At 42.5% G+C, this 24,610-nt stretch overlaps 1 protein-coding gene across 9 annotated transcripts in view; it reads right to left on the reverse strand.

Moving 5' to 3' along the window:
* Positions 1-973: 973 nt before the first annotated feature.
* SMAD1 (SMAD family member 1) overlaps positions 974-24,610 on the reverse strand; it is a 77,570-nt gene continuing 53,933 nt past the window's right edge. For 8 of the 9 annotated variants that reach the window (XM_066186540.1, XM_066186538.1, XM_066186533.1 and 5 more), the window contains exons 2-7: positions 23,252-23,874; positions 11,712-11,969; positions 8,967-9,083; positions 5,963-6,184; positions 3,744-4,000; positions 974-2,361 (exon numbers count right to left, since the gene is read on the reverse strand). In XM_066186540.1, coding sequence (XP_066042637.1) covers positions 2,218-2,361; positions 3,744-4,000; positions 5,963-6,184; positions 8,967-9,083; positions 11,712-11,969; positions 23,252-23,651 — 1,398 coding nt within the window. In that variant the 5' untranslated portion in view covers positions 23,652-23,874 and the 3' untranslated portion in view covers positions 974-2,217. Of the gene's footprint in view, positions 2,362-3,743; positions 4,001-5,962; positions 6,185-8,966; positions 9,084-11,711; positions 11,970-23,251; positions 23,875-24,505; positions 24,529-24,610 lie in introns of those variants that run through there. The other variant, XM_066186536.1, reaches the window with a different exon arrangement.

The following is a 24,610-nucleotide window of genomic DNA, read 5'->3' on the forward strand; positions in this document are numbered from 1 at the left end:
AATCCCTATTTAGGAAAAACAGAGAGGCATTACAGCCCAAAACATAAAAGACAGCAACATTCAAAGCAGTCACAACATAAAACTTTCTTTTCTTACTCCAACGCTTTTTCAAAGTTTATCAGAACTTGCACAGGATCATCCAAATACGAAAACATCCAAGTAGAAACACTCCTTAAGACTTGCATGATGGATGGGTACAGCACTAATTAAAAAAGAAGTCACTACCTCACAGCTGCATTCCATAAAAAGGAATGAAACTGTTGGGAACAGCTGGGAGTTTATGTAGCAGGGGCTGAAGATATCAAAACAAAAGACAGTGCCTGAGAAGCAAACAGCATTCCTTCTCTTTTTGGTCATCTCTAAATTTTATGTATTTTCAAGACTTACATTTGTGCTATGACCGCTTCTTTATGAAAAAGATAAGTCAAACTGAATCTGAAAAGAAACCAAAAAACCTGTTCTTGGAATGTAAAAGTAGCAGGTTCTTCTCCATAGGGAACTTGTACATTCTGGATTTTTTTTTTTCCCCTGAGCAAGGGGAGAATTTTTAATTTAAAAAATGTATATTGAGTCAAGTAGTGGAATTGCCTTTAACAAAAAACAACAAAAAAGCAAACCCAAAAAAAAAAACCCCCAAAAAACCACAACAACCCAAAAAAAAAAAAAAAAAAAAAAAAAAAGATAAAAGAAAATAAAAGAGAGAGTAAGGTGGTATTTCACGCATACTCCAAAAAGGGCTATTACTCATTTCAGAGACAGGCAGATGCATTCAGTGTCTGGCTGAACACACACTGAGCTCTGCTGCTCAGCCTCCCCTCATTCCTGAGTTTAGCAGGGCTACTAACCTGTACTAATCATTCTGTCTAAGCTCAGCACATCTTCATTTTTAGTTGTTTCTCCTCCAAGACCACACTTCTATCTGGCTTGTTAAGAGTCTGCTAAGAAGTGGACAAGACAAGGTTTTAATCAAATGTAAGCAGTAACAACAGGTTTTATTCAAAATTTCCAGTAAAGAGGACCCACTAGTTTTGGAATAAAAGTACTTAAAAGTACTACAGCTTACATGAATATAAAAGAGCAAAGATAAGAAAATAAACCAAGCAGCAAAAAAAAAAAATTAAAAATATATATATATATTTTTAAGTTTGAAATAGACCCCCACAGGGATACTGAAGTCCTCCAAACAATTAACAGTTACTATGTTTGGCAAAACAAGATTATCTCACAAAATTAAAAGCCTGCATTTGTTACATCAACTGTATAAAATTGCTCAATAGTTAAAGAGCACTCTGTACAAATTTGTCTTGAAATACATAGAGCTGCAGCCTTCAAACTGCAGTAATCATTTTGTCCTCTTCATGGGTAAAAGAAGCTGCACAATTGCTTTGGGGGAAAGGAAGAGGCAAAAATAGTCAGAACTAACAAGAAGAAGGCAGTATGAAAACAAAATGCTCAACAAAATTCAGACCTCAGTTTAAACTAACACGCTATGTTTACAATATATTCTACATTTCAGTTGTCATTTCCTCCTCCCACTCCCCCCTCCCCCCATTCAAATATTCCTAATTCCTTTATGGACTAAGTCTAATTAATTTCTAAACTTTCAAATACGCCATACATACATTTAGCAAAAGAACATACCTAACATTCTTACAGCAGTATGGTCAGGACACAGTTTCAGAGATAGCACACAGTTATGGAGATTAAACCTTATGATGTCTTTTACTTTTAAAGAGAACAGCAACCATCAATGTAATGTTCCTAAGAAGTACTGAAGAGAGGCTGCAAAAGACTTGGCCAACATCCACTCTTAGCTCCAGAGGACATGGGGGAAACCAGTGAGTGCTGAACATAAGGAAGGAGAATCTTAAGAGTGCCGGCTGCAGAAAAATCCTTCGGGAACTCGCTCCTGCACACTGAGTTTGGCTTGGGCTCTGTCGTCCCTCTTGTACTAAGCCCTGTAAATCAACTCCATAGCAGTACATTACAATGTAAACTAAAATTCTTTATACCAACAGTATGTCAAAGGGGTTTATTTATCTTTGTTTTCTGAATCCAACAGTTGGTCACAGAAGTCAAGTGTTTTTATGGCTCTTTTTCAGCTGTTGCCAGTTGAGGGGGGGAGAGAAAAAAAAAACCCCACGTGTGTCTGACTCATACATCTTTCAAGTACATGCAAGGCTCAACTGTTTCCAAAACGCAGGAGCTTGGGACCTTTTAAGACACTGAAGAAATAGGATTATGAGGAGAGCCCATCTGAGTAAGTACTTTATCCAGCCACTGAAGGGGACCATGGAGATGTATCTCTATCCAGCATGGAGTGCTCGTTACATCCTGGCGATGATATTCAGCTCCCCAACCCTGGAAATAGAATCATAAGCAGGGAAAGAAAAAACAAATCACCTTGTATTCTAATACTAAACACGTGAGAAGCATACTGCTTACCAAAATAACTTTCAACAGTCATTATCAGCAGGGTGGCACAGCACCCATAGCACCCACCAACTATTATCCCATTTCAACAAACAAATCAGAAGCTAAAAAAGTCATAAATGTGGAAAAGGTATCATTTCAGATCTCTTGGAATGGAAGTCTTTAAAGACATAACCTGTAGCAGTGTAAAATTTCCCCATACATCACTGCCAGCGGCCTGAGGTCCCTATAAAGCCTCTGAAGAGAGGAATATTCAAATCTTCTCTGCCAAGACTGAAAATAGACCAAACGGGGTGAAAATGCTGCCAAACAGATCAAAAAATTAAAAGACTGATGTGGAAATGGGGGTGAGGCATCTGTCTGACAAGAACCAAAGTGTCATTCTCAGGATGGGGATGACAAACTGAGCAGTAAGTCAGAAGCATTCCTCCTTGGAGAAAGAGGACATGGTCATCCCCCATCAGGCTGTTCCTCAACTTAAGACAGGTTTTGTTTCAGCTCACACCTGATTCTATTACAGTAATTACCAAAGATATAAAAAGATATTTAAAAGCATTCAAAATTATTTTGTAAGTGAACCATTCTTGGGGCAGGTCTCAAGAGAAGACTATGACATCTGCAGGTACAGTTTGTTCTGCTCTGTATTGATCACTAATGAAAGGATTTCCAAGCTCCCAGCACAGCTGGCAGCAGCTCTGAGCACTGTGCAGTGCAACTTCCAGCACACAAGAGGTCCTGTCTGACTGTTTAGGCAATACTGCCATACAACTCTGTAGGATGCAGAGCTGTAAACAGCCTATCCCATTTTAGGAACTCCTGTCTCAACACATCTGAAAGTTCTCATCCTCCCATCAGGGAGAGGGCTGCAGCATATCACCATCTTCATTTGATTACTTTCATTTAAGGACCAGCCCTTTCATATCAGTACCTGTGTTGACACTCACACAACAGCCACATCACAAATCCTGACCTTGCATGCCTTCCTAGAATAGAAAGGTATGCATATTATTCTAAATAATGACTGCAGCTCCTAATTTGGGAGTTGCTGGTCAAGATTTAGAGGACTTATGTGAAGAAACATCCTCTGCAAGTCACCTCAAGCTTTCTAAGTATGTGGGCCAGGTGGTTTTCTGTCCACAAATACTTCATTTCACTATCTGTCTTAGCCTTAACGAGCATTCCATCCTTAAAATTCAACAGCCATTAATAGGCTGATGAAGGGAGTTATTGGGCCATTGAAAATCACTACATTAAGGAAAAAAAAAATTTTACTTTGCTTACAAAATAATCTCAAGCCAATGCCCACATACCTTTACAAAGCTCATCCGGAGAGTGCACATCTTAGTAAGCTCATACACTGTCTCAAAGCCATGGTTCACAGACTGAGCCAGGAGCTGAGCAAACTCTTGATTGTTGAAAATCTTCAGACTGCAGCCACTGGGGATTTTGCAGACCGTGGTGGGATGGAACCCGTGGTGGTAGTTGCAGTTCCGACTCTGCACGAAGATGCTGCTGTCGCTCAGACATTCAGCGTACACCTCCCCTCCAACGTAGTAGAGATGGACACCTGTGAGGAGAAGGTTGGCAAATTCACACTCTGTGTCTGTTTTCATGCTCTGTCTCCACAGAGATAGGCTTCTGTTCAAAGAGATAAACCTTAATTACATATCAGAGTATCATCTGCCTTCATTTTTACTTTCCTCTTTCATCAGCAGGCAAGCTGAAGGAAGGTAATGTGCGTATGTATGAATGTACGTATGGGGAATCAACATGTTGTATATTCAACAACACTAAACTAGCAAGCACAGTAGTTTTGATGCCTTCCATTGGACAACCTGGCCACTTGGAACTTTTTCTCATTATGTCTAAGTAAAGCAGTAATTGGGAATGCAAGCAGAGAGAGCAGAAACCTGCTGCATTGTTTGTAGATACTGAAGCAGCCCCAAGCTCGATTCTCTGGAAAAGTCTTGAATGCTAATTTGGGTAGCATGAGTTTTGTCAGCTAGCTTTAATTCCAGAAAGCTAGGTGGGGGAAAAAAAAAAAAAAATTTTTTATATTCCTCAGAACCTATCTGCCAAATGAGGGTACACACCAATTTTACAGTCCTTTCCCCTTCTAGTGGCTGCTCCTTCACCTGTCATCCACAGCAGCAAAGGCCCAGAAGAGTAACACACAGAGAGCCTTTGTGTCAGTAGGAGTCAATTCTAAAGGTTTTGAGAAAGCGAGAAAATTTACCTTCTCTGTTTAAAAATGGTTTATTTGCTACTTAAACCTTTCACCTCCCAAAATGTCCCAAATGACAGAGGTGAACACGGAGAATTTGAAAACTCGACTGCAGCCCAGTAAGAAAGCCTTGGCTGTGCTCTGTCATGTAAGATTTTGCCACTGACTGTGTGGGTATATAAATACTCCCACCTGATCTGCAAAAACATTTATGGCTATGTCTTCAAGTTTGGGATTTACTCCTCCTTTCTCAAAGACTAACAGTTCTACATCACCATTACTTGTACACATTTACTTATTCAACTGTATCCTGGTCTCTCCCACGCTCTGCTTTGGTACACACGCAGTTAAGTGCTTTGGCAGAACTCTGCCTGCAGCTGGGTTGCTCCTAACAGGAAAAATGAATGAGGTGTTAAATAAATATCCTGATACTTGGGAAGATGGATGGGGAGGAAAAGAAGGAAGAAGTATCAGCACTTGAGTGGCACAGCGCAGGTGTGGTGCACTACTGAGAACTGCACAAGTTCTCATGAAGAGAAAAGCTCTCCAGACTGGGGGCTCAGTCTCGAGGACCTGCCAGTTCTCTTCAGCTTCAGTTCTTTCCTCCTCTTCATGAACTGGCACATCTACCCCACAGCTTGGGCATGCTGAAACCCTCAACTGTCTCAGAAAACTTACAGTTTACTAAAAATGTAAATACCTAAAAAATGTGCCTTGCAGAAGCGGCCCATTGCAGGGGGCAATGTCAGCTTTGTCTGCCAGTTACATTACAGGTGAGTTCTCAGAAAACAGGACTGTATTAGGCAGGCATAAAGGTGTCACAGACAGAGAAGGGAAGCACAAATTGCCACTGAAAGAATCACCAGCCTGTGAAAAACGCACTTGGAATAAACTGTTTTAGCAGTTATCTCCCAAAATACGTGTTAGGATAGCTAATTTATGTAAGCACTACGGCTACCTAAAACATTTGGTGCCAAGAACCACAATTTGGGTTTCCATATACAGCAATAATCAAGATAAATCAAGGCGTTTCATTAGACAAACTGCCTTAACCTCTAATTTAGATTTCGATAGCCTTCAGGCAACTAGAAATTGATTACGGGTAAAAGCTTCCCGTAATTACACCCCAGGTAGGAACAATACTTTGTTTATAAGACTAGGCCAGAAAATTATATGTTTACCAACACAAGCACTTCTCCCACATGCTAGGGAAGAGCAGCTTACTCTCGAGGGAAGCGGCCCAGGTTGTCACGTCTCGGGAAAGACCAGCCCCATCCCAAAGGGACGGCCGGATCCCCAGCTCACCCTTGCCAATGTGCCGCCTGGTGTTCTCAATGGTGGAGTTGCGGTTGACGTTGGAGAGCAGCCCCAGGCAGAACCTGTTCTTGTTGTTGGAGGGGTCGGTGAAGCCATCCACCAGGATGCTGGTGGAGGACGCGTGGAACGCCTCCCCGACGCGGTTGTTCAGCTCGTAGTAGACGATGGAGCACCAGTGCTTCGGCTCTTCGTAAGCGACTGCCTGGACATCTGGAAAGCCACAATGGAAACCTTACAGCCTAACAGTGCTGGAACACGGGCCTGAGGAGGAAAGAGCCGTAACCCTGCAGATTTGGGCCACGCAGTGTAAAATGATTTCAACTCGAGACTCAGAAGAGACAAAGGCTGGCACTAGGTATGAACAGGAAAGTACAGAAAGCACCTGGGCTCATCCCCAAGCAGTGTCCCAATATCCCTGCCCCAGTTTCTTAGAACATGCTACAGTGCAGGCCCAGACAGCAGAAAAATGCTGTAACTGTACAACTCAGCTTTTTTCCTATTCAGTAGACGGATTTCTACTTCAGTTCATTTTGCAAACGAACTACAAGTCACCTTTTTGCTTACTGCAAAGTTGTATAGCAACAGGAAGAAACAGCATCACACAACCGCATCAAAGACCATTCCTCACTTTACAGAGAAGTACAGCAAGGCAGCTTAAATACACAGTCAGCAGATCAATCTTTCAGCAGTCAGAGCATGACCAAATCTTTCTCCAGGGTTTTTTGGGAAAAGGGTAGGAGACTTCAAAAGACCTTAGAGAGATTGATATTTGTCTGCAGAACATGCATGAAGCACATCCCCAAATAAAAGAAAGCTACTGAGGGGTTGTGGTTGCTTTATGTGTGCCTTCTTTTAAATGAAGCATACTATTTCACTACTAAGACTAGAAAAGTTGGACTTGCTGCTAAAACACCAACTTTGCAGATCCCACCTAGAGGGCAAAGTGCTAAAATGAGAATCAGACTGGTATTATGGGAAAACTTGTTTTTTTCTGGCCAGAGGTTTCTTTCTCCCAGCTCCAAGTTTTTACTGATATCAATCAACTGAGATTAGTGTTCATATTTTCCTCTGTTCACAGATCAGACCACTACGAGTTTTTGTTACAAAAACAAAAAAACAAAAGTCCCCCTCAAACCAGCAGTACACAGTAGATACAAAAGGTGGCAAATAATCAAGAGCAGGATAACACATCCTACATCCTATGGAAAAACTTCTGAGCAGAATGTTTATTGCTAATAACTTGCCTAAAAACACTGGTAAAAAGCTGATCTTTCCTGACACTCTGGCACTTTCTATCCCTTCACATCACTGTTGAAAAGGAAAAAAACAAAAAAAACAAAAAAAACCCCAGTCTTTAATATTTAGTAAGAGGTTACTACATTTTTAATTCCCATAAAGATGCCAGCAATTATCAAAGCTGCAGCTTTGCCCCAGTTCTCAAAGTCAGGAAGAAATCTTGCCAGCTGGCCATTCTTACAGAATTAATCATATCTCTCTCACACAGATTTCATACTGACTTCCTTACATTTGCTTTAAGTCATGCAGAGCAGGTGCGTTCAGTCTCTCTATTCCCAGCATGGGCCAACAATGGAAATTACCCAACTTCATTGACAGGATGCAGCTTGTTAAATCAAATCTCTTAAGACTAACAAATCACCGTGAAGAACACGCTTCTACAAAGTTTGCAACAAAAAATGGTGCAGTAAGTTCACAGTAAAAACTTTCCTTCTGCAACCTGCAGGAGACTTTTTTTTAAGTAGTGCAATCACAGCATACATATGTGAATAATAAACATGTGAAAGCACCCAAAAGTCTTTTTAATGAAGGGACAGAGATGAAAATCATTGTACTAAACTACTAGAAGGGAAAAATATCAACAGAAAATTTTTATTTTGAAATGGCTGAATGATAAAGAGCAAGAAGAAAAATGTAAACCCTCTTTTCTTTGTCATCTCTCATATATTAGAGGAATTCTATAATACACATTTTGGGAGAGGGACACACATACAGAGGTCTGCAGTTAGGCATAAAGTTTGATAACTGTATTTTGGAGGAGTAAATTTCTGGCCCAAAATTCCTGCAAACTACTCAAACACACAAAGTGTAATTTGTGTGATCAGCAAAAAGTGGAGGTGCTACAGATGGAGTTTATCACATGCAAAACTCATTCCAAGCAGAGAGTAAACAGGCTAAGCCAAAAGCCATCCAAATTGTCCTAAAAGGGCAGATACACTTCCTGAAACCAGCCACTGAGCTTAGCAGCAAAACAAGTACCAAAAAATCCCCCGAAAACCTCACCAACACCAAAACATGCAGAACACAGCAGTTAAATTGTGCATATGCTCGTGATCTTGATAATGGTTCTGGCACAGCACCAGCTTGCTGCTCTTTCTTGGCATGGGCCACAACTGTGTGAGCTGAAGCGTTCTCTGAAGGGGCCAGTTCTCACAATGTGATGATGAATGCACAGAATCCTTTACTCAGCAGCCACGGCTGCTGCCGCGGCTTTAACAAGCAACGCGTAAAAAGGTGTGTGTGTCACAGTACCTAAAGCAACAGGCCTTTATTTCATACAGAATTTTAAAAGCCTGTAGCAATGCCACACCTCAGGCAGATAACTCTGTATTCTTCAGTCTCATAGCAGTTCTTTCCATTCAGGGATTAGTGGAAGTTCCCAACAGAAAACAAAATTACTTTGGTCTTTGAGTTGGTTGGGAGTAAGAAAGTAATAAACCCCGTACATTTTACATTTTTAAAGAGTCATGGGATAGATTCCTGTCTTAAATATATATTTACATTTATAAATAATCTCCAGCTTTACTATTTCATCCCTTACAACAGCAGAAGAAAAATTACATGGCCATTTCTTTCAAAAACAAAAACTTTCATGAACAACATCCGTCCAAAATTAAAACTCAGTTATTACTCGTAAGTTCTGGAGGTTCTTTACTCTTAAGAAGGGAAGCAGGAAACATGAAGGAAGTGTTCTTACCTCCTCTGTGCACGTCAGGGGGAATTGCAGGTGCCATCATGTTGGTATCCATGGGCTGGGAGGTATCGTGTGTCATCGGATCTTCCGGAGGCAGGTAAGTGGGCGGGGGAGTATCAGCTAAATATAGAAAAGGCAGAGACACATGAGTCCTTTCCTCTCTTGAAAGCACATCTACACATCCACATAAACAGTTTGAGCCTGGAAATGCTTCCAGCCTGACTCAGCTATAAACTTCCACCCACCAGAAATCTGAAAAAGCAATCCGGGACCTCAAATAAGGAAAGCAAAGAATTAGTGTGCATATTAAGCACAACTGCAATAAAAACAAGTCACTTCACCCCCCACAAAAAGCCACAAAAGAAAGTTCAGCTGTGTTTCCAACCCACAGTTCTGCAGGCTGGAGGTGCCATACAAACATCAGGGCACGAAGAGGTCTCAGGCCCAGCCAGGAGTAGATACTGAATTTGTTAAAAGTGAACAGAAGCTGGGGCAGAAGACTTTCAGTTCAAGCTTTTCTGTAGCCAACACAATTCTACCAGGAAATTATTTAAACATCCCAGCTATATCCAGGACCTTGTCATCGTCAGTGCAAAGTATTTAGCTCTGTGTCCCTAGACTGGGAATAGTAGAAGTGTTTAGGAACCCGAATTCTACAGAAGTGGCCTTGTGGGTCTGGAATTTCTCTGTCAGTGTCTCTGTCCTGTCCCATTCAGGGCTCCATCACCAGCACAGAAGCCGGTGCACACTGACCACACCCATTAAAATCCAGCTTTCAGCCCTGTTTGAAGTGTCCCAGCCAGCACTGCCCTTCAGCTGCCTATTCCACTCCTGTGAAAGCTTCCCAAAAGATTTCTTAGAAGCTCCAGGAAGTTGCCAATGTCACCATTTCCCAAGACACCAGAGGACACTCTCCTCCGGATCAATTGCACAGAGGTACATCCAAGAGTGAGAAACCCTTGCTTGATCCCTGCAGGCTTTTGCTGCCAAAGCTGGGAATAGATTACCACTGTGCTGTCTCTGCTGCTGCTCATCGCACACTTACTTCCATTACTGAGAGAATGGATTGCAAACTACCACAGCAAATAATCAGAGGGGATTCCAAAACTCTGAAAACTAAATTAGCATCAACAAAAGGCAGGAAAACGCTCTGTAAGTTTGGGGTTTTTCTGTGGAGTGATGGTTTTGTCTGGATTTTTTTTTAATGTATTTAAGAAAACACACGTTCATGGAATTTATTAACTCACTCACTGTTTAGCAGGTAATTTGTTGAGAGCTTTACATCTAATGCTGGCAGGTGCCTGGCTAATTCCCTTACTTGAACACATTCAGCTGGATGAGAAAGCAGCAGAGAAAGACAGAGATGGCAACAGGCTGCATTAAAAGCTTAACAAACTGCACTGGATTTTGAGTCTCATGTTTTACTAAGCCTTAAATGCTTGCGTGTGTGCAAACATAATCTTGGTCATGCACAAGATTCCAAGGCCATGGGCAACAAATTAACCAGAATCTTGAAAGTTTTCAAGGCTAACTGCTTTGCCCCCCCCCCTTTTTTTTTTGTATTTTCCAGAAGTCAGCCTCTTTCCCCATTAGTGCAAGATGGACAACTGTCCAGGGCTAACCATCAAGGACATCAGTATCCTGACCTCCCCTCTAACTCAATTTCTTCACTGCAGCTGCTGACATTAAGGGCATGTGGACAGAACAGACCTTCAAAGATCAAGTGAACTTCCCCAAGCCAGCATTCAGTAAGACCTTGGTAGGTCTTTATCTCTGTTGGAAGAGCCCCAACCACAGCAATCATGTTTAAAAAAAACGAAAAAAAAAAAAGACAGCTGGTTTCACAGCAAATTCTCACTTTTTTTTAGAAAAGCCAATGCAAACTCTTTCCTTCCTTCCAGCAAATCCAGTAGCCTTCACTCACAAGAGAAAAATTTGCAACAATTATCAAGAGGAGCAATCTATGGATATTAATTAAATGTAATAGGAAACAGATTTTCACAAATCTGCTACTTTGTTTACACATCCCCTCCCCTCAGCCCCTGAAGGAAACAGGCAAACAACATCAGAAAGCATTTGTGCTGCATCCTTCTCCCAGCATGTAGATCAAGAAATCCACCACAGACTTTTTCTGTAGTACTTTTATCCAGCAACGTGTAAAGACTAAAAAAAGGCAGCTTCATGGAGTTTTCTACAAACGCCAGTCAACAAAGGAAGGCTCTTCTCTGTAGGCAGCTAAACAGACTGAGGAGTTATTTTAAGGGCCCATTTTTTTGAAAAAATTCCAAGAAGCAAATATACTTCTTTTATAAAGAAGTATATTTGCTTCTTGGAATTACACCGCTATGAGAAGAAATTGTTTATCAAGTAGTAATAACGTGATCACCTTGAGAAATATCCTTTTTCTGCAGAACTAAAGCCTTGCGCTGAACTTATGATCATAAGCAAGGATGATGTCTAGCATCACACTCCTGGTGCATTGAACACTACACTTTGTGGGCTAAACTGCTGAACTGGTCCCCAGGATATTTTGGATCCCGCTCCACACCTCACCAGAGTTCTACTGTAACGTTTTAAACGTGTTTGAAAGCCTTCAATATTACCAAAGAGATCCTCTACTCTTTATCACCTTCCATCTCTTAGCTTGCTATTGAACACAAGTGTTGGCTGATCATTTGGTGTTATTAAGCAAAAAACCAGCAGTGATGTCCAACCACCTTCTCCGTTCTCAAGGGAAGCTGACTGTACCTGGCATCTGGAAAGGACTTCCCGGGTCTGAGCTGGCTGGAGAATGAGGATAGGTGCTGCTGCTGCTTCCAGGAGAGTTTGGGTAGCTGCTGCTGGGCGAGTGGGGGAACGGGTGACTGTTGGGCTGCTGGAAAGAGTCCGGGAAAGTCGCGTTGTGCGGCATGTGGGGCTCGTTCTGTCCCAGGTTGCGGAACTGCGCCAGGAGGCTGTGCTGGGGGTTGTACTCGCTGTGCCTCGGGACCAGCACCGGAGGAAGAACTGCAAAGGGAGATAGAGAGAAAAGCCACAGCGTTGGAGACTCAGTTCTAAAGGTATACAGGGGGGAAAACCCCACATTCTTACTGCCCCCGGCATATCCGCATCTGCCTCAGAAACAAGGCAGTCAAACCTAGGAGCACATGTCCAAGCAAGACCTCTTTCCCTTACATCCGGTTACTGCACAGCTCGAACCCGCAGCTCCCTGGTTTGCCAGATGGGAGCTTGTTTCCACAGAGGGCCAGTGAAGAGCAGCCAAGAGCAAACCACAGCTCTGTGTTTCACTCTTGCTCGCACAAAGAGATGCTGGGAAGAGCCTGACAATGCTGACATGCAGTTCCTCCTGCCTCACTTGTCATCCAGCTAATCACCTAATGGCCTGGAACCCAAACCCTTGCTCATAAGAACAGATTTTTTTTTTTTTTTCTTGAAGACAATACTAATAAGCCTTGAACTCTGTCTGGTCCCAACAGCTGTAATTTTATTTTTAACCTGGACTATGTTCTTACAAGTTACTATTAAAACAGCTATTAACTCTTCAAGTCAGTTTACAAAATGTGTAATTTAAACAAAATTATGTAGTTCAAAAAAACCAACTGAGCAGCAATTGAGCTGCAACTATGTGCTACTATGGGATCAGAGAAACATCAGAAACTACGAGTCGCACCAGGCTTCTGAAGCCTTCTCAGCAGCGAAACAAAGGTCTCTTTCTAACTGGGAATATGAACGTGATACCAGATACACTAAGATAAAAGAATCAAGTCTTTTTCCAGTTCCTCAGCTTCTATCTGAGTGCCTCACAGCAAAGGCCAAGCAAACCGAAGGATTAAAAGCTCTTCTTTCCACAGAAATTTTTGGGTGATGGATAGAAGAGGAGAGGCAAGGTCTGGGACAGGGAGGTCCATGCACAAAGCAGTGGAAGTGAAATAAAAAAGCAAGTCCTCTTCACAACTTCCCCCTCTGGAACCTTCGTCTCCCAGCTCCATGTCTGAGCAGGACTGGAAGAAATCCCCCCTGGATAGTCTGCCCTCGAGAGAGGGTGCCAAAAACACAACAAAACCCAGGGAAAACAAGCCAAGGCTACCGCTCCCTCTCCTTGAGACTCCTGCTCCGGCCTCGACACCTGGGCACACAGAAGATGAACAGGAGCATGTGTAGTCAACAAGCTTATACAGACACAGCTATCATTCAGATTAAGAAAGGTGTTTTGGAGACGGCTGCTTTATTAAAAGCCTGAATTACAAACTAATTGCCAAAAAAAACCCCAACCAAATAACATTTTCTTCACATGACAAACAGGTTCTTCCAGGACACTGGGGCATCTTTACTCTTCCAGCACTTTGCTATTACAGAAGCAGCACTCAGGTATTTACTTTAGTGTCCTAGAGTCCGAGAGTTCCAGGATAGCCACTCAACACATACACCAGGTGTGAGGTCTAGGTTCATGCTTAAAAGGTATATAAATGCCACACTACAAACTCACTCTCTATTCCTAAAGTCACAGATTAACTAAAAAGAAAAGAAGTGGTTTTTTCTGCATTTGTCTAAGAGAGAAATTAAGCTCCCATTTTTGCCTGCTGGTGGCATGAATGCAGGAGCAGTCTGATCCCAGAAAGCTTCATTGAACATACACTGGAAAAACCCAAACCCTCACTACTGAAATTAAGGCTGCAGAAGCAGGTTTTAAGCGTTTGATCTGATCTCTCAATTTCTTAGAGCAGCTTCACTGAGATTCCAACAGATCTCAAATATTTGAGGCAGATGTCACCCTTAAGTAGATTTGTTTAGATGTCAAAAAACCCAACTCCACTTTACAAGGCATAGACAAATGACCTAATTATGGCGCTTTCTGAAACAAAGCACATCCATCTGTCATTCTATGGAAGTTCTCAATTGCAAAACATCCCAGGAGAAGCTGCATCTCCCCCAGCTGTGCAGACCATTTCTTGCTCCAACACAACCATTCTGACATGCCGCTAGAAAAGGCAGTTAAAAAAAAGTTGCTCAGCATTCAGGTGAACATCACAAATCCCCTTATGCTCAACATGTCAGAGCCAAGCTCACTGAATATTAGGGTTTCTCAAAATTAAGCTTGTTCTGTTAAACCAGGCAGTCCTTTTTGCAGCTAGGTCAAGTGCTATTTAATTGTCATAGTCAACATTTGCCGGGCTAATAAATTACCAGCGAAAAAATTAACAATGAGATCATTTGTTAAAATGTATTTTCCCTTTCCTGTCTTTATGGTTCTTCCTCACTTCTCTAAGCATTAAAAACACAGCTTTCCTATCTCTTCCTTTCCTATGGATGAAGGTCAAACCATTAACTTTTATGGAGTTCATTTGTGCAGAAAGTACATCACCTACCTTTCCCATCCCCTACCTCACATCAAACAATGACACACATGACATCAGAGGAAGCCACATGATTCACAGCATTTTAAAATAGCAGGGGAACAGGATATTTTCTGTATGTTTTCTGTAATTAAATTAATGCAGTGCCAGATTTTCCCAAGGTATGTATACATGTTTTCTCCTGTTGGGCAGAACCACTGGCAAAGTTTAGAAGGACTTGAGATAAAAACAAGTCTCCTTTTCCCAGGTGTCCTTCATGCAAACCCACACTTTTTGTCCGACTCTGTCAACCTCAAGCGATTAAATGCCAACTTCTTCAAAGTACACACAGAAAAGGGGGGAAAAAGAATACAGCTGGTTCTGATACAACACAAATAGTCTCAAAAATATCATTGCAGAATTTCCTTTAAGTGCTGCCCCTAATTCACATACTCCCTGCATACACAAAACCTTCAATGAGGAAAAGCCCTGAAAGGCCACATCAGGTGGGACAGACTGCAGTGCTCCAATTAGTCCAAGTCACTCACTGCCATAAGCTGATCTCTCTGCAGCTTCCAGCTTTTTTGCAGGGCAGCTGCTCCTAGTGAAGCCACAGAGGAGTTAATCTGAGTGCTGTTCACTCAGGAGTAAAGACATGAGCAGGGACTGGGCCCTTTGGAGCATGGGAGATCACACCAGGAAGGGAGATGCACACCTTTCTTGCTCCCTTTGCCCCTGTGTAAGGCACTGAGCCTCTGGTCAGGCTGCAGACCTCAGCCACATGGAAAAACAAATTATTGAGGCTCAGTCCAGCAGGGGAGGAGGCTGATCTCTGCTGCAGCTGCCAGCTCCAGGAAGAGGTATAATTGAAGGGGAGAGAGCATGAGAGAGTTATTCAGTGCTAAGCCAGCACACCTGTTGCTATGAAATAAATGAAGCAGTGCACATCTTTGCTGTGCAGACCTCTGCAGGATGTGGCTCTAACCATTTGCAAACACAATTCCTCCCTTCCTCTTCAGCGGAAGGGAACACTGATAAAAAAAAAAGAAAATTAATTTTTATTGTAATTTAACATCAGTATCATCAGCATATATTTAAAGGAAACATAATATTGAATACACTGTTGTCTTAAAAAGCTGCTGCAACAGATTTGCCAACTCAACCTCATTAAAGTTAATGGAGTAGAACCACAAGTCATCCGACAGCTTGATTTCTGTAATTCTTCAAACACCGGATTAAAAGGTTTTATGTGCTGTACTGTGGCTAAATTTTGCTCCCAAGTTTTTCTCTCAATGTGGACCTGGAGTTGAGATTTAATACGTGACTACTACCAGAAAGGTCACTAGTAAGGAAGAGGGGAATAATAAACCCCCAGGAAGGAGGCTGGGTATGTTTGTGGAACTGCAGCTGAGATCCCGTGTCTGTCAAGACAGCCTGGGAATTGGGGAGCTTGTTTTTACCATGCAAATAAGACCAAGTATGCCTGCACCAAACAAGAGGAGCTGCATTAAAGAAATTAGAGCTACAGGGCAATTTAACCCACAGGGCTATTTCATCTAGGAGCCAAGAATGCCAAAAATACAGAAGATAGACCAAAGGCAACCTGGCTTTTCAGATAAATGTTCTAACCACACCAAGGAAGAAATGCTTTTATGAAAATGTAATAGTGGCCTTTGAAGAAACTTACTGATCTCTACTCTTTTTATCTTCTGCATGTCACCCTGTTCTTCTTCAGAAAACTAACAGCTGTGCTATCCTAAATAAAGATCTTGCTTTTCTTTCTTGTTCTATTCTCACATTCCAGAGATAATGATTTTAGCAAACACAGAAAGTCTCCAAGTTATGTTCATAACTTCTTTTTTTAAGTTTCTCTGTGAAAAACCCCAAACTAATCCAATCCAAAGGACCTGCTGTACTTTCAAAGAAGCATATTTTCTATCCAGATGGGTTTTGCTTATCTTACACAAGCCCAGATGACAGCTAGCTTCCCTCAAGGGCTTGTTTTTTCCACACCCTTTGCATGGTATGTGAGATTTTGGGTAGGTATCTCTCTCTTTCCACGTATGGAAATTGAAAGACCATGTAATGAAATACAAAGGGGCCACATATAAGAAAGCAGACTTTGATCCACTTCCCTTGCCAAAGTAGATTCTATTTCTTCCGTTAAAAAAATTATTTATGAAATAAATGAAAAAAGAGAAACTTAAGCAATTGGTGCTGCACTTTTTGCTCTTAAAAACCCTGACTTGGTTGACATATGTTCTGTAAAAGGGTTTGTACCACAACAGGGTCCCCAGTGCTAATGAAGACCTAACAACACTATCATTAGACAGAGCACTTTAATTTCCAAGCATTACATAGCTGCATTTTCATCTGAATTTATGCAAAGCCACATATATTTTGCCAGAATGAACAGAACTGCAGGTTGGGAAGGAGGAAAATCCTAAAACAAAAGTTCATGCTATCTGGAAATAGGAAAATCCTGCAAAGACTAAATTGTAACAAAAAGGAAGAGTTAGGAGAAGGAAAAAAAAAAAACCAAAAACCCAAAACCAACAAAAGACAGCAGCAGTGTTAAACTAACAAATCTGAACTCTCCTGAAGACTCCCAGCTTCATTTCCTGCCTTTGAGGTCACAGCAGCTGAAGCTGGCTGTGGCATCCTGATGAGCACTGCAGTCCCACGGTGGGAACAGAGCAGGTACCAACAGATGCTCAGCTGAACATGCTGCTCTCCGCAGCACCGGGGAGCCACTGAAGCATTCTGACTGCAAGGCCTTGCCAAGAGCCTGCTTGCAAACACTAAAACATTGTGTAGAGACAAAACTTTTTATGTCATTAGGTTTTCTCACCTTGCCCGAGTTATCCTTGGTTAAAAATATAAAATTAATGTGCATTGTGTCAAAAGCAATCTCTGAGGATCGAACTACTTAAAGCTCTTCCAATAACCCTTGGCTGTGGTATCTTTGCTTTGCTGTTTCTCAAAAGGAGAAATTCCAGTCTTTGAGACTTTTGCTCCAAACCTCTGTTCCAGAAATTGCAGCTATTCAGCAACCTGTTCTGGGTGACAGAAAGACAAACTTTCTACTCCAGGAGAAAGCTGACAGCTGCCTTGTTTCCTCAATTCTTAATTTTATTCTGCAGTTTTGGGAGACCCCACAGCTTGATTTGTCATTTTGCGTAGTTGCAAATGAAGACCGTGTTAAAAAAAAAGGCAAAACAGTTGTTACTTTACTGACTTTGCTTTTACATCAGACATCTGGTCTAAATGCATTTGACAAGTAACATGAGGACATTTCCTGCATTACAATATTCAGCTAACATTAGATTTTATTTGCGGATGCTCTGATAAGCTGGCATTCTGATTAAACTGACATTTGTCAAGGTCAATTTCAGAATTTAGTGCTAATTGTCTGCACATTAGTGAGGGAGTCCTTGAAGCAGATTTGGTGGAGGAGCAGTCGTGATGCACGAGGAAGTCACAGTGTGTATTAACTCCGACATTTACACAGACCAGAGTTCAAATTACCTGTACCAAAGCCACAGTCACCATCCTACTGAGCAGGTTAAAACTTGGAAGTCTGGTCTTTCAAATCAGAAGAAACATCTGTATCTGGTCAATTTTGAAGAAAGAAAACATACACAAAATAGGAGAGAAATCTATCTTTGATGGCTTTTATCCCTTCATTGCAGTTTCTTTTTCTGACACATGGTAAGGCTAGACAAGGAAAGCCCTGCTTGTTAGATCATTCCCTCCTTCCACCTCATCATTTCAATTCCTCCCCCCCAGCTCTGGTAGGGAATTTTAGAACTGAATTCTGCAAAGCCAAAATGAAGGAAGTTTTATTCTGCTTGCCAAGCAAACTGACAGTTGCTTTTGCTATTTTGGGGAACCATCCTATAATTGTGCCCACCTGTTGTAGCAATGCTATTTTTAAAGTCACACCCAAGTGCACACATGGCTGCACAGCAAAGCTTCTCAGGGATGACACTCTGCTCCCTCACCCCCAGCCTGCAGAGGTACAGAAATCCTGCCACGGGAATCATAGAGGAACAAGGATTTTTGTAACTTGGTTCTACACAAACTCTTAAGGGCTGCAGCAATTTTGCCCTGCCTTACACCCCAGAAGCAGCCTCCCATTTGCCTTTTTCTCTCCCCTTCTTCTGGCACTGCTGGCATGATCCTCCACCAGGCCTGGATCTGTGGGAGCCTGCAGTAGGTGTGTTGCCTTACAGAGCCTCACTGAGAGCAAAAAGCAGAGGAGATCAAAGACAAATATGAAAATAATCAGGTTAAAGTCATAGGCAGAGAGTCCACACCAAGAGCAAAACCAGCTTGACACACCTACTGCTCTCCTCAGAGCCTGGGGACCTGGCCTGTTCTTGTGGCAAAAAGCGGCTGTACATACAGGTAAAATGTTTCTGGCCAGTAACACGCTTGCTGATGCAGACACACGCTTTGAATTCATGGTTATAATTGAAAGGAACATCACAGTTTTCAGGCAGAATTGAAAATTCAGCTCTTATGACAGCGTATTTGCCGGCATCACCAAAAGGCAAACACTGCTTGCCCCCGGTTTGGCTGGAGCATTGGCACCATCAGCTTCATAAAGCCCCTCGATATAGAGGGGGCAGCTCTCTGAAGAAGACAAGCTTATCAGAGGAAAACCATTCAGCCTTTTGTATCCATGCTTCATTGGTAATTGCAAAAAAATGGGGGATAGCCATTTACCGAAACACTGCACCTCCAACCACTACCACACGTTAAACGTGAGAACTAAGTTAATTTCTCTTTTGCCTCCTTTGTAAAATACTGTAAAGTCAGAACCTAGCAGGATGATGGGCAGGGACACTTAGTAGAGGCAAACACAATTCCACATCAGAAGGGACGAGAGCTAGTATTCACTAGCACTTTAAGAAAGTTGAATATTCAGTTTCTTCATCTTCCTTCCTTCCCCTTTAGCTAAGGCAAAAGAACTGAACCTCCTCCCCTAAAGCCACATTAGAGGTGTGACTTATTATTATTATTTTTAATAGCAGTGTCAATTTAAGCACCTCTTCATCCTCCCTGTTCCGTATTCCATTCCTGTTGTTTTGCTGTTAGAGCAAACAGGATCCAGGCCTTTTTTTCCCCTTAAATTCTCGATGATAGCTTTCATTTGGTCCCACTGACATAACTGAGGACAGAGGCAAGCAGCAGAGGCTGTATCTCCACAGAAATCAAAGGAATAAAAGACGGGAAGGAAATGTCTCAGGAGAGACTTTACACATTCTCCAGCAAAACCTGAGAGGTCATTTGTGGCGTTTTCAGAGGGATGAGAAACATCATGTCAGGTTTTTCCTCACAGCCTCTGTGTATGCAGTACACCTAATTATTTAGCCTTGTGCCTTTACACCTAAGTCTTGATCATACTTAAGGATAATCCCAACAGGTATCTCTAAACCAAAAAGTAAAACTGAGAAGAAGCAGCAGATTCAGCCAAGCAAGCACACCAGTTCAGCTAAGCGTGCCAATTTTTAAGAGGCATCAAATTCAGACCTTGCCCTCCTTAATTAAAAGCTTGCTTTGCTTTGCCAAGGGAGAAATGTGACAGACATTAACTACCCTGCTCCAGAAATAATTCCGCACACAACAGATCTAGGGAACAGCAGCAGTGAGCTTCTCTAACTCTAACCCATCTCGAGGAGATATTTCCTCCTGGCACTCAAAGTGCGACGTTGCATTCCCACTCCCAGCAACAAGTCTCTACTTTGCCTCTCATGTCCGTCCACCTCCACTCCTCCCCAGATGTCCTCCCCAGGGTCTTGTTGGTACAGATGCTCCTGCAGCCTGAACAAAAGTCCCTGTGCTGCCCTGATCAGCCTGAAAGATAACACAGCAGGGGAGAGGAAAAATGACTGGGATCTGGTTCAGCACAAGGCCACAGGAACAGCTGTGCTGGCACAACGAAGGAGCAGGAGCAGTCCGTGCACCCCTCCATCAGCTCGCTGGTTCCAGGCTGAAAGAGTGTCACAGTGTCACAGGAAGGTCACCCTTCTTCACCTTCACCCTGGGCCCCCACACTGTTGTGCCTCCATCTGGTTCCACGTGAGCAAGCTGAGGGCACTGAGCTTGCCAAGTTAACTGTGCCAAAAAGCCTCTGCGTGCAGGGACACTGGGAGATTCCCTGTTTGACACTGCTGACAGTTTTCTGCCTCCTCTCACTGTTTACAAGCTGTTCCTATCTAGCCTGGCTAACAGAAAAATCTGACTTGGATTCAGGTGTAGCTTTGTAGCTGGCAGACACCATAGAGTGCCGGTTCTCATGCTTTCCAAGCTTATCTTCACAAGCTAAACGTGACGATGGAATAAGACGTCAAGGTAGAAAATCCATTCATGCCTCTGGCGCTGTAGAAACTGAGACATAGCCACAGCACTGATTTCCCAACCAAGAACATTACCTTACTTCACTATTTCAGGATTTACCACTAATCCATTCTGCAAACCTTACACAACACTGAAACAAATCACACAACCATCTGCAGAAGAATGAAAGGATAGATGCCGTCCCCTGCATGGAACATACCCTTCAGATCTCTAGTCACTGGTTCTGCACAAAACAGTTAAACAGAGACCACACTGTCAAGCAGAGCCAGAACTTCATAATGTACCTTTCACACAAAACATGTACCATGCACAATCTGAGTTTCCAATTTTGCTTTGTCAAGAGAAAGCACATTTGTAAGCCTTCTGGGAAACACAAACCTTGGTATCTGCTCGAGTCCATAGATTGCTGTAAGTGGTGACTCATGCATGAATTCTCACTACCCATTAATCTCAAAGTGCAAGCACTTACGTGGCAATAATGGTGTTTTAATGTCCTGACAAAAATGGAAAAAAAACGGTTAGCAGAATTTGGGAGTGACTGTCAGGAAATGAAGATAAAGACCATGCTTGGAGGACAGCAAGAACAAGGAAGGGACAGGAAAAAAGAAGTCAGAAGTTACAGAGCACAGCTCTCCAAGCCAAATGGGAGTTCAGCTACCACCTGTTTCCAAAAGTTGTTTTCCCATTCACCTCCATGCAATACCCCTCAAAACAATCTGTGGCTGACTAAACACCAATCCCTCCTACATTACATACCCAGCCTAAAATGCACATTTTAGTTAGACATCTGTTGGAAGTTTTATTCTATCTCGCATAACTCATTGAAGTGAACAAAGAATATGGACATAGTCTCAAGCTGCACCAGGGAAGGTTTAGGTTGGATGTTAGGAAGAATTTCTTCACAGAAAGGTTGATCAGACATTGGAATGGGCTGCTCAGGGAGGTGGGGGAGTCACCGTCCCTGAAGGTGTTTAAGGAAAGACTGGATGTGGCACTCAGTGCCATGGTCTGGTTGACATGGTCGTGCCTGGCCAAAGGTTGGACACAATCATTTCAGAGGTCTTTTCCAACCTAAGTGATTCTGTGAAGTGACAGGATATTTACAAATACCTGGTTTTAAACATGACAAATGGTCCATATGAGAATGTTCTGAAACCCAGTAATTGTTTTCAATACTAAATCAAAATGAGTTAGAACATGTAATTTGGCATTACAGTAAGAGCCCAACTGTTGCTCAGTCTGATAGAGATAGGTGTTCCAGGAATCTTAATTTTCAGTATTTTGGAATACTGAACACAAGCAACCAACCCAGACATATGCACACAGCTAGCAGTACAAGTACATGACTATTTTATTATCCCTCTTGTACTTAAGATGAAATTGTTAAGGATTTTTTAAAATCTTTTTTTCTGAACTGTTTTTCCAGTGCTGAGTTCCCTTGTTCAAGCTGCTGCTGCATAAATACATAAATTATGGGTATTGCATCTGCCATTCACATGATTTCTAAGTTAATACTAACACAGCAAAGGGAAATACTTAACATGAAGATATGCACTGTGCATTGCAGATCCAAGACAAATGCAATTTCCATCCACAGCAAAACAATCTTGCAACAGCCTCATTTCCATCACGGTTCTGTGTATCCCTGCCACCCTACAGCTAGCTGCTGAGTTTATGAAATGGCTAACACTGATGGACTTCCCATATTTAAAGCAGGGAAGTCCACCCATGCCTGCAGTGTATTTCTGCAGCTGTCCCTGTACACCCTCACAAACAGCTGGGGACCAGTGATGACACATCCAAGCACAGTTCATCTTAGTCCCTGGAAGTATTCCCAGATAATAAACATGCGTGAGTGAAATTAAGCACGGAGTTATCACAAAGAGGTTTGGCCCTTGAAAAGGAGACTGGAGAGAGAATGGGTGGCACCTTAAGGAGAGAAGTGAGGCAGTGGGTAACAGGTAAGCAAACTCTGTTTGCGAAACAGCTGACAGTAGAATTCCACATACAATGAAACAAACAGTGCTATCAAAGTTCAAATTGAGGGGACTATAATCTGCTGTCTAAACTCAAAGTCTTTTTAAAAGGCAATCATTGTGAGAGATACTAAAAACAATATAATTTTCTGTAGGATGAAGAAACTGAAGTGATGAAGTGAAATAATTTGAAAATACTACTACTACTACCAGTGTTATTGCTGCTGGGTGTCAAAGTGGTTTTCAAGCACAGATAATGCAAATAAATCCTTTATGTTAGCCTGCAGTATTTCATACAAAATCACAGATCTGCACAACAAATTAACTGAGGGATAGTGGGGACCAACAGTCCCAGAGGATGCCAGGCCCAGCAGCCTGAGGCACATATTAAGACTACCTCTGTGTAGTGATAAAACATTTACACAAGTGAAGCATTCACCCCACGAAAGGGAGAACTGCTAATTAATGCCTACATCCAGCTAAACTGCAGAGGAAGAATCTGACATGTGCAAACAGCCGCTTTTGCTTATTTAAGCCGATGAGTCACATAATTAATTGCCACACTTTGCATTGTTCAGATAAGGTGTAAATGTACAAACAAGGAAGAACCTACCAGGACTTTCCACCCGCTTGTAGTGGTAGGGATTGATGCAAACCTCCTTCTGTTTGGAGCCAAAGGGGAACTCACAGCATTCCAGAGGTTTCAGTTCGTGATGGCTCTGCAGGTCCGGCCAGCGCCACACTCGGCAGTAAATGACGTGCGGGAGCCCTTTCCGGTGAGACACCTGGAGCCGGCCATCCAAGGAACGAGGAATTGTGACACAGTTGCTGGGCTGACCAGGACAGCTTAGTGCTTTCTCCAGCTCCTCCATAGCACCCTTTTTCTTCTTCAGTTTTTTCACTAAGGCGTCAACAGCTTTCTCTGCCCATTTCTCTTCTTCGTCCCCTTGCTTCCACCCCAACAGCCTCTTCACTGCTGGGCTGGTGAAGGAGAATAAACTTGTTACATTCATGGTGACCCTGCTGTGGTGACACCACAGAACCAAGCAGGAACGACTGCCCTGTCCTTCCACCACCACCAGGGTACAGCAGATTGTGTCAGCAGTCAAAAGCAGCCTGGATCAAACAGCTCTGGTCCTTTCTCCTTTTCAATCCTCCAGTCCCAGGAAGGCAGCGCTGACATCCCCCTTGATCGTCACAACCTTCTCATTATTCTAAATCCTTCTGGTTGACAGCCTAAAGGAGGGTATCCGAGAAAGAGAAAAAAAATAGGACTTCATCTTTCAAGTTAACATACAGCAGTTAAAAATATCCCCCACCTCAACCCAGAAGAGTAGTGTGATCAAAAAAGAACCAACGAAACAACAGCAAATGCTGACAACCTCCAGGACTGGACTCAAGGCATATCTGAGGAGAACTTAAGCAGCAGGATCTGCTGCTGAACCCAGTACATACCTATACTAGAAATGTAGTTCACATTAAATCTAGCCTAAAACAGTCCCTCAATTTAAATTTTTCACTCTTAAGTATGAGGGGTTCTACAATCTGCCTGTCGGCTGTTGCAGCCTTAACCAGCAAAACATCCCAAGGAAACAGTGCCGCATCACTAGGGCTTTTTTATTATTATTTTAGAGAGCGGCTGGAAGCAATATTCCTCAACAGCAATGTGCTGCCCAGCTCTCTCCAAACTGCCAGGCATGAAGTTCAAAAATCCCTGCACCTAGAACCTAAGCACAATTCAATCCGAAAAAAAAAAACCCAAAACCAAACAACAAAACACCACCCAGTTCAGTTTTACCTCTTACTCACTCTGAGGAACAAAGCAAAAAAAAAAAAAGAAACTAGCAAGATCTTAGCCCTCACTCACATGAGAAAGAAAACTGCATCTGTCCAACCCAGCCAAGAGCCCTCCGAGCTCCTAAGCAGCCTAGGAGGGAAAGCTATCATGAACTTCACCGATTATCCACTGACC

The sequence above is a fragment of the Chamaea fasciata genome, unplaced genomic scaffold (assembly GCF_029207755.1).
Source record: "Chamaea fasciata isolate MVZ Bird 193981 ecotype frontalis unplaced genomic scaffold, bChaFas1.0.hap1 SCAF_6, whole genome shotgun sequence".
NCBI classification, from domain to species: domain Eukaryota; kingdom Metazoa; phylum Chordata; class Aves; order Passeriformes; family Sylviidae; genus Chamaea; species Chamaea fasciata.